Source organism: Epinephelus moara, chromosome 2 (genome assembly GCF_006386435.1).
Source record: "Epinephelus moara isolate mb chromosome 2, YSFRI_EMoa_1.0, whole genome shotgun sequence".
Lineage (NCBI taxonomy): Eukaryota > Metazoa > Chordata > Actinopteri > Perciformes > Serranidae > Epinephelus > Epinephelus moara.
In genome coordinates, this window is record NC_065507.1 from 7,967,277 (window position 1) to 7,983,855 (window position 16,579).

Genomic DNA, 16,579 nt, shown 5'->3' on the forward strand with positions numbered 1-16,579 from the left:
GCTGATCCACGCTTAGAGTCCCCTGTTGTCTTTATTGCATAGGGGTGATATCAGCTAAACTGAGCCATCAGGTAAAATGAGCCATTTACGGTTTGAGCCTCCTAGCTTTTTAAATTTCAACAGCTAATGGCTGCAAATTATTCCAAATTGTTGTTACAACTTTACTTGACAAAAAACAATGGATTTGATTGGTCTGTGGTTGCTGTGGTGGGTTGGGCAATGCTTCACATCCAGCCTGCTGAGGTGAACTGAGGTGAGTGGCCTGGCAGGAAACAAATTCCTGAAAATGATAAGGTTGGTAAATCAGTAACACACAGGCATACATCTCGATGAGTGGCTCCTTTTAGCTGATCGGGTGGCACATTTTAAAAGAACACTGCTCATCTCAAACACGTGGGACAACTGATGTTTCAAAAGCTATAGGACCTGAACAGTTATATTTTATTATATCAAAAAAAAAAAAAAAAATCAAAAACAGTTAATATTAACTATAGAAACACAATTCAGTGCCTTAAGTGATTTACCAAAAAGTGGCTCAATTTAGCTGATGTCACCTGTGTTTCCACATCAGGACAGGGCAAAAGAAGCTTACCTGTTGGAGGTGAGTTGTTTGCAGAGGTTGAGTAAGAGTCTGTTGTCTGGGGCTCTTCATCAAACATCTCACTGTGGCTGTTTATGATTGCACTTTCCCTTCCAGCGGATTTATAAGACTTGCCTTTACTGAAGAAAAGTTCAGCAAATTCAGTAAGAACACATTTTGTTTCCTGTAGGTTCTTCACAATAAAAGCCCCCTTTTATTTTGTTATGTGTAAACTTTTATTGTGAAACATCACAATATGGAAATGTTGAGTTTTCGAGCAGCAACTTCGCACAACCTCTAACACAGCTCATAGTGAAAGTGAAAGTATAATAAAGCACATTTCTAAAGTAAAAATAGGGGGCATACATGGTCTTACTCAGCGCCAATAAACATAATGGAGGGACACGTAATGAAAAAGAAAGAAAAAGGAACGAAAAAACACCCAATAATTTTCTACAGTGTTGACATCTTGACAGATAATCGTTAATGGCAAAAGTGTTTAGTTTTATTCATTGTATTCAGTGACTGTACTGATAGATAGAGAGATAGATAGGAGTATTTTTTTGCATGTATAATGTCTTTGTAACATATTTACTTTAGTTTAAAATATAATTCATAATTAACAAACACAAATACACACCACACACAGCCATAGTCCTCAAATTGTGGTTCTTCCCACACAAATTTCAAATACAGAGAGGAGAGTCCTGCACATATGTGAGTGTCTGCTCAGGACAGACTGAGGCTGTATCCACACATTGCCTTGTTACTCACAATACAAATTCTATTATTTTCTTGAATAATTGGAAAGAATCAGCCACCACGGGACACACCACACCTCATCTTGTTGTCTTACACTCTCTCGTTGTCTCTCCCTTATCAAACCTCAATGTGCATCCCCCACAGCCTGAGTCACTTACCATAAATGTATCACATGAATCATCCACACATCTGTAAAAGCATGAGAGCTGATATGACCCGAACAGGAAGCTTTCAACTGGAAGATGCTTCCTGTAAAGTTAAAAATCTTCCAAACATCTTGCTGCATGACTAATTTTGCATGATGGAGTAAAGCAAGTGTACAGTTTCAGTTTAAACCTGACAATAATTGTGTCTGATACATGGCCTCTGGGTTTTTGTTTTACACGTACATTCTTTGCCCACAGTAAACAATAGCGGTGCCATGCTGTTGTTCCGATGGCCCACAATTTCAAATCCCCATAATCTCAAACATGTCCCATTGGACTGAAAGCTTGTTTCTCTAACAGCTCATTATTCCAAAAACTAATGTCAGTTGTTGTGAAGTCCTCTTTCTGCGATATACACATTCTCTTCAGTCAGACAAAGCCACAGTGTGGATTGTCTGTTTTGGGCTATTGTAGAAAAGACAGGGCAAACTCAGTGGAAGAGGACCCTGTATGTAGATACATATTATTCTAAGGTCACAAAAACACAACAGTTCTCAGTTTAAAATAATAAAAATATATATAAATATAATTATGAATATGATGTTCCATTCTGCCAATATATCCCCCTAAATCCTGCACACTAAAAGTAGTATAGTCATCTATGTATCCCCTGTTTCTTTTTGAAACAAAAAAAAATACAACAGCAACTAAAGGAAACAAAGTCAGTTGAATCTACCACCCACTAAATACTCAATGTGAAGATTACAGAGTCCCGTAAAGTGATTTTTTTAATCTTGTGCTCATAAGATGATAAGTTATTTGTACAAGATAATTAACTTGTGCACCATAGTTCATCATCTTGTGTGCACAAAATAAAAATAAAATCACCTTTTAGGACTTTTAGGGCTCCATATCATTGAACCCATGCCTCTACACTTTTGAATTGCAGCAGTCTGAAGTAGTTCAGTCATACTGGACCATGGGGTGGTCGCTCCAGGGAGGCAGGTTGGAGAGTTTCTCCTCAGTGGCTGTTTCAATGGGCCAGCCCCAGGACTTGAAGAATCCACACAGGTTCATCCCCACAGTCTGGGAGAAAGTCTCAGCGTACAGGTTCATCTTCCCTTTGTTGTCCTTCGGAAAGGTACTCATCTTGTGGTAGGCAGCAAACACCTTCTTAAAGGCATCCCAGCCAAACTTATCCTGGAGCTACATGGAAGGAGAGGATTTGCCAAGAGCTGCCATTAATCCACAGACATGAAACTCTGCCCCATAACTGGGGATTAAGTGCAAATGCATCTAACCCAAATCACCCTGATGGTGGTGCCAAACAGCTAAAAGCGAAACCTTTAAAAGGCTGACACATCTAACCTGAATGAAACACATATCCAATAAAGTTGGGCGATATGGCCCTAAAATAATATCATGATATTTCAGGGTTTTTTGTTATAATGATATTCTTGACAATATGACAAATTAGCAATTCAAAATGCAATTCTTAAAGCATGTGCGCATGACATATTGGTTCATAACACAAGCTGAACTTCAAAAATCTAAGTCAAAGCGCGTTGACTTTTCTTTAGACATATACTTTGGTATTAAATCTAGCAAACAGAAGCTTAGTGATTGTATCTACATGTCAATGTGTCCTTGGGCAAGATGGACCAGCGCCTTTCATGGCAGCTCCATCACCATCTGTGTGCGAGCGTGTGTATGAATGGATGAATGAGAGGCCAATTGTAAAGAGCTTTGTTTGTTAAAGTAGAGAAGCACTATATAGATTAGTGATATTGTCTTGTGATCATATCTTGTTGATTTTTTTTTCCCTTTAAGAGGTGTGGTTGTGTTTAAATACTTACTCCCGTGTGTGATAAAGCTTCTCTATAGAATGTAATATACAATAATTATCTCTCACCTGCATGTATGTCTCCAGGGCCACCCACATGCTCCAGTCTTTGAGGTTCTTGCCGCCCTTGGCGTACTGCTCTGCTCGGTTGTTTCGATTTTCTGCAATCATAGCTCCATGAGCCTGCATTGAACAAGAATGAATGATATGAATGGTAAACAAAGGAATCCCAGTTGTCTTTTGTAACATCTATTGATATGAAAACATGTCACTACACATGTTAAGACCAACTTTTCCAATAATTGGTCTAAGTTGTAAAAGTAAAAATAATTCACTCCACCTTTGCTCTGTTGATACCAAACAGCTCCTCGTGCACGTACACTGACCACAGGTTGCATGTACACTCAGTGGTATGTGGTCGGAACTCCCAGCAGGCTCTCTGTTGGTTGTGTCCCAGTTCATGGATGGGCCCCCACATGCCTTTAGTCCTAATGTACTCAGGGTTGACCAGCACAGATGCTGTGCCTTTGTATGCCATGACAGGATAACCTGCATGCATGAAACCTGAAAGGATAAAAATCAGAAAAACAAACAGTGTTATCAGTGGATCTCCAGTGTTCCATATCTGTGGTAGAGAAATATAGTCGGACTATATATTTTAATTCAAGTGCATGCTTTCAGAGCAGAGCATAAACCACAGGCCTCATATTAGCATTTGTTGTTGTTACTAAACTCCTAATTTAATTTTTTAAGCTCTTAAAATTCCAACAGTGAAATTAAATGAGCGGCTGAAATGAGTTTCCTCCGTGGGGTGGCTGGGCTCAGCCTTAGAGATAGGGTAAGGAGCTCAGACATCCAAAGGGAGCTCGAAGTAGAGCTGCTGCTCCTTTGTGTCAAAAGGGGTCAGTTGAGGTGGTTTGGGCATCTGGTGGGAGGCCCCAGGGTAGACCCAGGACACACTGGACAGATTACATATCTCATCTGCAGGAGCTGGAAGATCGCTGCTGCGAAGAGGGAGGTTTGGGATGCTTTGCTCGGCCTGCTGCCCCCATGACCCTGGCCCAGATACACAGATGAAAATGGATGGATGGAAATTCCAACAGTCTGCCCATGGGCCCTATTAGTGGAGTAATGACGTCCTGAGCAGACAATGAAGTCACACCATCCGTGTGTGTGTTATAATCCGAGCTTCTCCATGGTTTGTTGTGGGGAGCCACTCCGGCCACACGTGCATGATAGTGCATGTCTGTATCCCACTGACCACCGCTTTGCACTGCTCTCATACCACGGTTATTGCTAATATCGGGATAGCGGTATCTTGGAAGCGTAGAGTCCACCCTCCAGTCCTTCCCAGTTAACACTGTTAGCTCTGTCAGCACTGTGACCATTGTTAGAGCTGTTTATGCAGTTAGCACCATTAGCTGCTAGCTGCCGGCTCAGCCACCTCCGTGCTGAGGACCTGTGCAGACCACTCATATGCTCTGAATTTTGCACAGAGCCCCTTAAAGTTAGGTGGTTACTCATGTGACAGATTTTTGGGAAGCTAAAATTCTTGTGATTCAATTGATGCAAACCATTTCAAGATATGATCACAGGTACAATCACTATCTCTGCCAGAACACTAACAAACGCACAATTTCAAAATTGACGCACTGCTGTTGCATCATTTTCACATTAGCCGGCAGACACTTACTTTGGGTACACGGGTGTTTAGGCTAATTTTACAGGAATGGTTAGGGTTAAACAAGTTATAATTTTTGAACCAAACACATTGTCCTGATGGAGTATGCATCAAATGTCATGTGCTGTCCCTGAGAGTCCTGTTATTTTATGATACTGTAGTACTGTTTGCAGAATTTTCTAAATGCAATGGCTTGCACAAGGCCTTGCAAGAAGTCAGCATGGACATGCAGTTTCAAAATTGTTGTCTGTCTATTTGTGTTAGTTCTACGATAGACTGGTGAGCCATCGTGAGTTAGGACAGGCTTCACCTTTGTGAGACTCTCAACAGGATAAGCAAATAAGGAACAGGCATGTGCAGTGTCAAAGTCAAATGAACTTACCATGGGAAATCTGCACATCTGCTACAAAGCGTTCTTTGCGAGGAAATTTGTGTGGTATAACAGCCAGGTCAGCCATGGTCCTCATGATGTCATCCCAAAGCGCTGCCACCTCATCAGGGCGATCCAGGTTCCGAACAACATCTGATGGGACTGTTAGGATGATGTTTTCCATCTCCAGCTCTGCCCAGGGTGCAGGAGCTGTGCGCAGCACTGACCAATCGGCAGGTGTCGTCACGCCTGAAAGAACAAAGAGATGGGTGCATTCAAAACTGAGCGACAAACTATTTTGTTATTCCACAATTATTTTTTCAGTTTAGTTTGAGGGAACCTTTTCTACATTTTTAAAGGACACCTACTAAACTGAAATTGTTTCACTTAAATTGTCCCGACACACAAGTGATGTTTGATGAGAACTAATGAGATTACATTAGATGTTGAACAAGATTTTCTTACTTGGACTCCCCAAAATCCCAAAACAACCATATGTATCCCTACAGGCTTGTCATTTACTCACATCAGCAGACACAAACCACAGTGTCACCCTCAACAGACTCACCAGATTTATAATATGGCGCAGGTACAGCCATCTGCACTGTGATCTCTACCCCATCCAGTTTTGTTTTGGGTGGAGCCACCAGGTAGATGAGTCCCCCCCACAGGTTCCACACCTGCATCATCTCTGAGGTTACTGGGAATCGCTCATGAACACACGGTGCTCTCTTCAGCACTGGAGATTTGAGATAGTCTGTTTGACAGCCTATCTGGATCTGAGGAAGACATAGAACATGTGTTAATGATCGTGAGTAGGCCTGGGTGGTTCATACTTTTATAACCTTCCTGACTCAATTTTGTGTACAGCACCTTCCAGTCCTTGTTGACGATCTCCGCTGGCAGGGCCATGTAGGTCTTCATACCAGGAGAGAGGTAGAGACCTGTACTGAACCACTCCTCCCATCCTGACACACACAGACACAGCAGCAGCAAAAATTACACTCAGTCATGTTTACTTGTATACAGAACCCTAACCCTAACCCTAACCCTAACAAACACATCCTACCTTTCTCCTTCTTAACAGTGACTATGTTTATATGCACAAAATATGTAGATTTTTGCCCTTATTCCGAAAAAGACAACATTCCTGCTAAGCTGTTCACATGGATAATGAAAATTAATATTTCACTAATAGTCCTGTTTACATGCAGCCATGCATACTCCAATTAACATGCCCTAGCATATCGTTTCTGACATCAAAATATGGAAAAGTGGAACAGCTGGAGCTGTTCGTCATCTTGCATCTTTGCCTTCTTTTTTCATACCTTCAACCACCTTCTTGAAAAGGTCGGCGATATTTGGGAGTATCCAAACACCTGTTGATATCTAAGTCCCCGATCACACACAAAGTGTTTTGCAGGTTGAAAAAAGCAAGGAACACCACACTGACACTAGTTACAGTACAGTAATTAGAAGCTAGTTCCTAATATGTTGAGGCAGAGGGTACTCGGTGTAGCTCTGGTTGAGGGTAAGAGGCTGTCATCAAAGAGTTTGTTGGACACAGGGAAACAGATCTGTGTGGGTACATGAGACCCTAAAAAAGAGGGTGGATCACGGGGAGTACCACCAGTTGGTCCAGGAGCTTCTCCTCCATGATGGGCGTTTCAAGTACTGCACTTACACGCTTACATGCCTGCTGTTTTCTACTGAGATGGTGGTAACTGCGGTTTGTAAAGTCGCATAGCTCTGGGTATCCGGCAACCGCTACCACCAGTTTCTCCTCCATTGTTTACCAACTGTAAACTTGTTGTTGTGACCACCACAGAAGGCCTGTCTCTGAGATCATCTGATTGAATAATGTGAGAAAAGCAGAGTTGACATGGGGCGCTTTTCTGCTCTGAGTTGAAGTTTTTTCAACTTGAGGAGTTCAGAGCACTCCTGCAAAAATGCCAGGGGCCTAGATGCGCGTACCAACGCAAAAACATTGAGCAAAAAGCTTCATTCTCATTTAAAACAATTACAAAGAGCCGCATCCAACTACTAAAACACTTATGGGATTTTCTCATGGGCATGAATCTCTACACATGCCTTGCAAACTGTTGGCAGGTTGGTTTGTGCGCAACGTATCCATGAAAATGCACAGAACTGACTGTAAAAGGACAAGAGGCCATTTGTGACAAAGTAAGGTAAAAGCCCTAGATAGAGGTATATATTCAAAATATGTTGTATTCATAATGACTTTAGACTTTTTTCTCAGACATGTTAGGATGTTACATACCTTGACATGTTTCAGCAGAAACTTCCACCTTCCTCAGATAGCTGGTGGCATGACCGTCCTGTCAAAAAGGACAGTTACGCCTCCCTAATATCGTCTGATTGACAGATCAGCTGATAAAGACGCATCACAACCACTACCAAGTGACACTTCTGAGGAAGGCGGAAGTTTCCACCGAAACATGTCAAGGTATGTAACATCCTAACATGTCTGAGATAAAGAAGGAAGATAGAAAGCCAATGGCCCATAAATGCCTCCCTAATATCAGCTGATTGACAGATCAGCTGATAAAGACGGTCACAACCACCACCAAGTGACACTTCCGAGGAAAGCGGAAGTTTCTGCCAAAACATGTCAAGATATGTAACATCCTAACATGTCTGAGATAACAGAACAACTAAAGTCATTATCAGAAACTAAAGACATAATGAACACCATTGAACTGTGTTGTATTCATGTCCAAAAAATGCTCTTAAAACCCAAATCATAGCTGCATATCCCTCATCTTAACCGGAAAATGCTAAATACGGTAAAAGCCCAGTCTGGAAAGTCTAAACAGTCTATGCTGTTTGCATGACCCGCATCAAATTGAGAATACTGACATATTAGGCGCAATAGTGGAATATTAGAGTGCATGTAAACATAGCCAGTGAGGTCTGTAGATAAGTGCAATGTGACAATACTTTACTGCAACAGATTGAATTCAGTTTTGCCTGCAAATTATGTCAATGAATCACAATTACAAGTGTGCACATGCTATTTAGCCCATAGGATGAGCTCATAAATAGCTCATGATGACAAGGTCTTACCTGCTGTGTCAGCATCTATCTTGATCTTGTGGTTGTAGACAACTGGCATCATGGGGTTTTGCTTGATGAGGTAGGGCAGGAGGGCATCAGGATCTGGGCAAGCCTTATACACCGCTGGCCCCAGAGTGAGGAGCATGTGGTCTTTGGGATTCTTCACGGGACACTTGTCACACACCTTGAAAGAAATGTTGCAGTAACGAATTTGTCTGGTTGTCAGTTTTGTGCTGTTCTACTGTTCTATATTTTATAAAGTTCTTATGTCATTTTGTCTACACACCTGTGGCATGCCTGACTTAGTCAAGATGTCAGTGAGGGAGGCCACAACCTGTTTATAGAAGGGGCAGTCATGAGCCTCCATTGTCAAGTAGGTGGCACAGTCAAAGCCCAGCTTTTTAAGGTTTTCCTCTTCCTGTTTGCTGAGTTTCTCCCCCTGGGTCACATGACAGGCAAAGCGGTGTAGAAGGTGGCGGAAGCAGTAGTTGTCTTTGATGGCCTGGCTTGGCACAGGGGCCTTGTAGGTCCCTCCTTTGATCATTGCACCCAACAGGCTCAAGCCCATTGGGTTCAGGATCTTGTTTCCTGAAAGACATTCCAAAAAACCCAGGCTGATCCACTGTGTTTTATTATTCAGACTTGTTTTTAGGGTGGGACTGGGTAGGGTATAAGAACTTTTAGATTTAAGTTTATGCAGGTGTGATACATATATAAAGCAATAGGTTTCTTGTGGTTGGTCTGTGGCAGAGCCAGCCTGACTCATAGCAGATGTCCTTTATGGGCCATTGGCTTTCTATCTTCCAGTGTTCACAGAAACAGCCTAGAGGCCCTAGAGCTCTGTTGTTCATGTCTTCCAGCCTGACAGTATCGGAGGGATACAGACCAAAAAACAGCCTGTGTTAAGACACCGCAGGGGACTGTGTTGGTGGCGGTGTTAGGTGCTACACACCACCGCTGCTACACAAATATTTTTTTAGGTGCCCCCTTGAAGCCCTTTAGAGGTTCTCTACCACCGCGTTTACTAAGTTTAGTTAAAAATGTCATTTATACCGTTTTTCAACAGTCATGGGCTGGCTTGGCTTGGCTTGGCTTGGCTTGGTTTGGTTAGGGCCGTCAGCCCAGCACAGTAGGGATATGCATTTCCATTACAACGGGGCAACTTTCTTGAAGGTGTGTCTTAATGATGATGGTTTGTCTTGAGTGATGATGTTTAAAAACGGAGGGCTGATACTCGGCTGAAGTCCCCTGTTACTTTTTTCTGCATGTGTTTGTCCACAGCAGGGCAGGTAAAAGAAGTTTACCTGTTGGAGGTGAGCTGTTTGCAGAGGTGCAGTAAGAGCCTGTTGTCTGCAGCTCTTCATCAACATCACACTGTGGCTGCTTCTGCTTTTACTTTCCTACCTGCTGTATTAATACACTTGCCTTTATTGGAGAAAAGCTGCTAACAAAGTTCTGCCAATTTAGTAAGAACACATTTAGTCTCCTATAGATTCGTCACAATAAAAGTCCCCTGTTATTTTGTTATGTATAAACTTTTATTGTGAAGCAGCAAAATAAGGAAATGTTGAGTTATCGAGCAGCAACTTCTAATACGGCTGATAGCGAATGTGAAAGTGAAATAAAGCAGATTTCTAAAGTAAAAACAGGAGGCCTGGCTTTTGGACCTACTCTTGAGAGGGTCCATCTCTGGCGTGACTTGGCGCGACACAGCTTGTCTAAACAGACAATGGAAACGCAAATTGGCCTAGCATGGCTTTACTTGGTGCAGCCAAGAGTGACAATGGAAAAAGGGTAGTAGAAACATATTGACTCGTCCATAATATTATTAGGCATCATTCAAGGGCCCCCTTAATAATGTTTTTTTAAAACAATACAGTGCTAGATGGCACCTCTAATGGTTCATAAAGCACTGTTTCAAAAAAGCACTGCACAGCACCTTTGAAAGATGGGTCCCATACAGCATTAAAACAGGTTCCCCTATGATGATGAGCTAAAAAACTGCTTTTGTGTTCTTCTCGCACCATTTTTGTTGAGTGTCACAGCCATTCTGAGCAGCAGGTTAGACTGATACCCATCCTGATGTTGGTTTGCTGCTATGCACCTTTGGCTTGGCACGTTCAGTGACTCACACTAACACAGCCCCTGGATCCAGATAAGTCATGTCATGTGGGCCAGGACCACACAGTTCCCCAGGCTGTTCACTCTACAGTTTCTCTGCGATGCCCAGTGCCTCAACCGACCTGCTGCCCAGCACTCTGGCCCCTCTGCAGATGTATTCTGCTTCAATTAACCCTTTGAAACCTAGAGAGACATCAGTTTTCTTGTGCTGCATTCAGGTGCCTCTCACAAGCAAAACTTGCTAAAAAAGGCAATGAGCAACTTGACACGAAATGTCATTGAAACTGCATGAAAACAGTAAATGTGACAAGAAAAATAACCTGAAAAAGAAAAGAGAGTAGGGAAATTATTAGAAAACTATCCCCCAAAAAAGGAAAAATGTCCAGAAAAATGTAGTCATGGTTATAATAATTGTATTATTAAATTTATATTACAGAAAAAATCTGTAACGTTGCCTAATTTCTTGCTAATTTTTGGGTCATTTCTTGTAAAGTTGCTCTTTGCCTTTGTTGTGTGTACTTGAAATTGATCAGTCTAATTTGCTCAGGTTTTAAAGGATTAAACAAACCAGCCAGCACCTTCTCTGCATGCCTGTATTTGGCACCTTCCTCTGCAGCAACTGTACCAACAACTCCAGTGGTCATAATACTGGGGCTCCACAAGGGAGCACTATTTCACCAGGTTTATTTACTCTACACTGAGGAATGTCACAGTAACACATCTGATCATGTCACTATTGAATTTGCTGATGACACAGCATTCGTGGGTTTGATTTAAGATGATGATGATACTTTTCTTCATTTGAACATCAAGAAAACAAAAGAAATCATCTTTGAGTTTAGGACTGCAAACAAAACCACCTACACATGACTGTCAGTAGGAAAGGTATTGAAGTGGTAGATGACTACGAATATTTAGGAATGATAACAGATGCTAAACTGACATGGAATTCGATCACAGATGCTATTCATTAGAAAGGTCTGCAGCGTCTATATTTCATGCGTAAACTGAGACAGGTCAAAGTGGACAGACATATTGGTCCTCTTCTATTGTTGCTTTATGGAGAGCATTTTAATTTACTGTTCTATTGCCTGATATTTTGTTATTGCTGGTGAACAATTAAAAAAAAAAAAACTGTGTAAGATAGTCAATGTGCCCAGTAAGATTGTTGGACAGCAGCAAGACTGGATGACAATGACCTTTGAGTCCCAAATAGTGGGTAAAGGGCAAACCATTATGGTTTTAAATCCCCTATTTAGTGTATACAAGCTGTTATCACCAGGCAGATACCATGTGGTCATGTCCTGCAAACTACTATTTTTTCAGCATCTAGCCTGCCAACTCTGCAGGCATCCAAACAGCTAACTTTTCTTTGACCCTTGTTACCCTCTGTATGTTCTACCTGCACAGTCACGCTTTTGTCCATCTCTGTAACAATTCAGTCCATCGGTTACTCGGAAGCATATTTCCCTGTTAATCGCAGCCAGCCCAGCAGCTCAGTCCGCCAGTCAAATTTATCTAACGTTAGACCTCCTGTCCCTGTCTTTAATTTGTATACACCTCTGTGCAGTAACTCTGTAGAGTCTGGCAAATCCTGTTTCCTGAGCCTGTGTTTACCAGCGTCTGTTTGTCTTGAACATGTCCTATTCAAAGCTTTCAAGCATGTGTTTCTCAGTTCAGTCAAGAACACTTTAGTCAAAGAAAACTTCCATTTGCAGTATTATATTTGACATTATGGCTCTGTTCTGCGGCCTCTCTGCTTCCTCAGGCCTACACAGAAAGCCTCTTCCACGTGCCTGCATGGAAGGCGGAGAGAGCACACCTGTCTGCCCTTCTGCGTGCTGCCCACGGGAACAGAACAGAGTCAGCATCAGTGACAAACACAAATGCTTATTCCTGTGAACCAGCCTGTGCTCTAGCACATGCTACATTGTACTTAGCAAGGTAGAATTCATTCATTTTAAGCTGTGCCTCAGCATGAGCACTTAGACAGTGGTACCTGGAATATGCTTAGCATGCATTATGTTATATTACCAGGGGATGAACTGGGCACAATGTAATAAAACTCTGGTGGTGCATTATCATACCTGGAAATTCTGTTAATACATTTTGCCCACGGTTACACTGAGCCCAGTGCCAGGCATGTCCACCAATCAGCAGGCCTCCTCCCTCTGCCACGAACTCTAGGATCTCCTCTGCTTGTTTGTCGCTGTTCGCGAAACACACATACACACTCAGGTCTTTCCTGAGGCTTGTCGTCTCACACTGCAACCCCGACTTGCTGAGATTGTTGAGGGGAATTTTTGCTTGCACACCAACAACCCCCTGCCGGCCTTCATCCAGCCAGTGAATGGCATTTTTCCAAAATGGCGCCAGTGACTGTGATAAAATTTTGACAAGGAAAGCAGTTTGTAAGTCATGTAAAAAAACAAACAAAAAAAACAAACATAAATTTGACCTATAAAGACAGAAATTCTAAAATGTGAGTGAATTTAATGTTAACTCTACCTCACGTCCGATAAATCCTGCATGAGTGGTGATAATAACCCGTCCCTGCCCATAGTAAGCTCCTGCCATGAACGCCTGTCCACTCTCATTGGTACCAATGGGGAAGGCTAGTGTACCATGGACCAAGACTTCGGAGGCTATTGAACGACCCTGGATGTCAAATTCTTTAACTCCCTGAAGTAAGAACTCCAAGTCATCCTCAAAATCCTTTCCAATCCTGTTTTTGAAAGGGGAAAGAGAAAGGAAAGATAAATGCCAACAAGGACATACAGTGTATTATAGAATAACAGTAAAGAATAAGTATATTAACCACATTTAAAAAAAAAAAAAAAAAATTCTGGTCATATGTTATCGTAACTTTGCATAATGACAGTGTAGGAGACAAACAGGAAAAATGTTGGCACATGGCCAGGCTGGAATCAGGGCGGGTGCAGTTATGGTTTACGGGACTTAACCACTATGCCGCAGAGGCTTTCTGAAAAACAAATATTTTGACACACAGCCATGGCAAAGTTGTAAAGATATTATTATAATATGATTTATCTTAAAATGCAATTCATTCAACTTTATTTTATTTAACTTTCTTTTATAACTTTATTAAAAGTTGTCAAGTTTGGAAAGTCAGACCTTTTTAGATGTGCAATAAAAGAGAAGTACAGGATAAACTCACACTACAGCCATCCAGGAAGATGGGATCGAAGGGTAGACAGGCAGGCACTCCTTCACACCTCTGTGCTCAGAGAAGTAGATCCCTGCCACACCAGAAACCTTATTCCCCACAAACATCAGCAGCGTGTTCTCCTTAGGATGACCTGCAGCCCAGCTCCATGCCTGCCCCCCAATCAGCACTCCTCCTCCAGCTTTCATAAATGCCACCAGCTCCTTCGCGTGTGGACCAACGCTGTAGGCATCTGTCACATACACACCAAGCCCCAGTTTGTCACTGAAGGATCCCACAACTTTGGCTTCATAGCTGGACTTGCTGAGGTTATCAGCGACTGCCTTGACTTTTTGGCTGGTTCCAACAGACATATTGTTGGATCCATCTCCTCTCAGCCAGGTCAGAGCGTTCTCTAACAGATCAGGAAAGGTGGTCATGTAGCCCTCATGACCCATGACCACAATCCGTCCACGGCCGTACAGAGAGGCGGCCATCAGGACCTGGCCTTGGCTGTTCATTGCTAAAGGAAAGGCATGGTCTCCAATCAGCACTAGGTCACTGGGTTCACAGGGGTTACGGAGGTCCAGCTCTTTCAAGCCTCTCATCAGGGCGATGTAGGCCTCTTCGTGAGGATTTCCAATGGGCTTGTTGGCCATGGTGAGAAGGATCGATGCTCTGAAGATAGGATGAAGAGGCCGGAGAGCAGAGTGACAGAAACAGGTGTGTTAAGTCAGATGCGTTAATGCATTTAAACCTTGATGTTGTTGTTGTCAGTTAGTTGTCCTATGGGAAAAGAAAGAGCTGCCAGAGATTAAAACAAAAAGCAATGTACTACTAATGGCTAGTGTGTTATACTTTTAAACCAATCAAATTGCAACACCAAAATGTAATTCTACAATTTATTCAGAGACCAAAAGTTAATCGGCTGCTGTCCACCTGTTGTCACCAGAGCCAGAGAATAGTTAGCAGGTTTTCATTACAACCAAACACAACCGAAAAGCACAAAGTTATTCTTGTCTTTACCTGAAAGTCAAATTGTCCTTCTGCTCGTATTTTTAGACAACAGCTTTCCAGACATGCAATCCACCAAGGACACTATCTGACAAGAGCGGCGTGGGAATATAAATGAGGGTGAGAACAGGTTTGAGTACTTCAGGGGAAATCACAATAGGAGGACGGACTTCACAGAGCACAACCCAGTGCTGGGCTTCTAATGAAGGCCAAGATCAGACATCAATCATGTAGCCTTAAGACGGGATGACAACACCTGTCTGTCAACATTCACAGCGTGTGAATGTTTCACTGGTTACACATGTGGTTTTGGAAAGAGATACACCCTGAATAAGACTCTATAAAAAAACCTGCCTATCCAGTTGGTGTGTCAATATTTGTGAGGGCACAACACAACATTGTGGCTGTAAAATAAACCAAGGAGCTCATCTGTGTTTTTGTTACTTAAATAGACATATGACTATTAAAACCATTTGTCAATTAATTAAATGAGAGTTCAAGAGCATCATCTTTTGTTTCTTGTGAACACTGCTGTCTGTGTCTTTAATTTTTAGACAATTAACATGTTGTGAAAGTAATGAACCAATGTAAATGCAACATGCAGCCTATGCAACTTCAACGGTGCCTCTAAAATGAACAAACCAAAGTATACTTCTCCACAAAAAGCTGCCAACATGAGTTACAAAACATTGCCATCCTCTCATACAGAACACAATATACTTATCAAAACATTTAACATTTTTATATCACTAGACAGTATAATAACAGGAAAAGAGAACAAAGAGGTATTTCTTCCTAGTTAGACAAACTTATGTGCATAGAAGGAACTAGTCCGAACTGAATACAACACACATGCACAAGGAAGTGGAGGAGACAGTGACAACATCAGGGTGTGTATAGATATAACCAAGTTTAACTGAAGACGTATTAAGACCTTTTTAATACCACCTTATATGAAATTTAAGACCAAACCTGCAGTGGAAATACACATTGTATGGAGGGAGGTAGGTAGAGAGGAGTCATGCATATATGGGAGTGTCTGCTCAAGACTGAGGCTGTATCCACATATTGCCTTGTTACTTATAAACACAGATTCCATTATTTTCCTGTATAATTGGAAAAAAAAATCAGCCACCACAGGGCACACTACATCTCATCTTTGTTATTTGACAAGGCAAGGGAACCCAAAAGCAGACAAAACACAGACTGGGAGCAGGATCTAGGTGATTTATTGGTAATAAAATGAGTGGAGGAGTACTGGGAGGCAAAGTCTGAGGTGGGGAGTGAAGCAGGGGAGCTGGCCGAGAGGGTCCAGAGCAGGGAGGTGAAGAGAAGCAGATGGGGTCCAGGTGGTTTCTTTTTTAGCAGGAGTGTCCATGCAGGGGAAGAGCTGATGTGATGGCAGTGGATTACCAGGTGGAGAAGGAGTGGAGCAGGAGGCAGGAGTCAGACCAAGATAAAGCAAGGTGGCTGGAACGTGACTGACTACTTAACAGAGTCTAGGATCTGGCAGCGTGCTGGAGTAGGAGCCTGGTATTTGAAGCTGACTTGATTGAAGATGATGAGCAGCTGCGGTGACTCCTGCGCACCAGACAACACTTCAGTAATCAGGGCGAGAGAGGGGAGGAGGGAAGCTCCTGGCTAGGAGGGAGAGGAGGCTGCAGCAGAGGCTGTGACAGTCTTGTTGTCTACACTCTCTCTTTGTCTCTCCCTTATCAAACCTCAGTGTGCATCCCAGTGTAACCACAAACTTTAACTGTATTTCTTTCCCAGTGTGCTGCAACTCCAGTGTCTGCAATTCTCTGTCCCTCTGTTTTA

The 16,579-nt window shown here is 42.4% G+C and overlaps 1 protein-coding gene across 1 annotated transcript; it reads right to left on the bottom strand.

Moving 5' to 3' along the window:
* Positions 1–814: 814 nt before the first annotated feature.
* LOC126396787 (TRPM8 channel-associated factor homolog) lies at positions 815–16,579 on the bottom strand. The gene is made up of 12 exons (XM_050055090.1): positions 14,774–16,579; positions 13,760–14,425; positions 13,090–13,306; positions 12,669–12,960; positions 8,747–9,048; positions 8,470–8,644; positions 6,256–6,350; positions 5,951–6,161; positions 5,395–5,631; positions 3,672–3,895; positions 3,401–3,514; positions 815–2,694 (listed from the first exon to the last, which is right to left on the bottom strand). Exons 2-12 carry the CDS (start codon positions 14,404–14,406, stop codon positions 2,452–2,454), a joined length of 2,757 nt encoding a protein of 918 aa, XP_049911047.1. The 5' UTR covers positions 14,407–14,425; positions 14,774–16,579; the 3' UTR covers positions 815–2,451.

Coding starts and splice junctions, on each gene's coding strand:
- LOC126396787 (XM_050055090.1), bottom strand. CDS start 14,406: ATGGCCAACAAGCCCATTGGAAATCCTCACGAAGAGGCCTACATCGCC. Junction 12,961..13,089: donor CAGGATTTATCGGACGTGAG/GTAGAGTTAACA, acceptor ATTTTATCACAG/TCACTGGCGCCATTTTGGAA. Junction 6,351..8,469: donor GATAGATGCTGACACAGCAG/GTAAGACCTTGT, acceptor TGTGTGTGTCAG/GATGGGAGGAGTGGTTCAGT.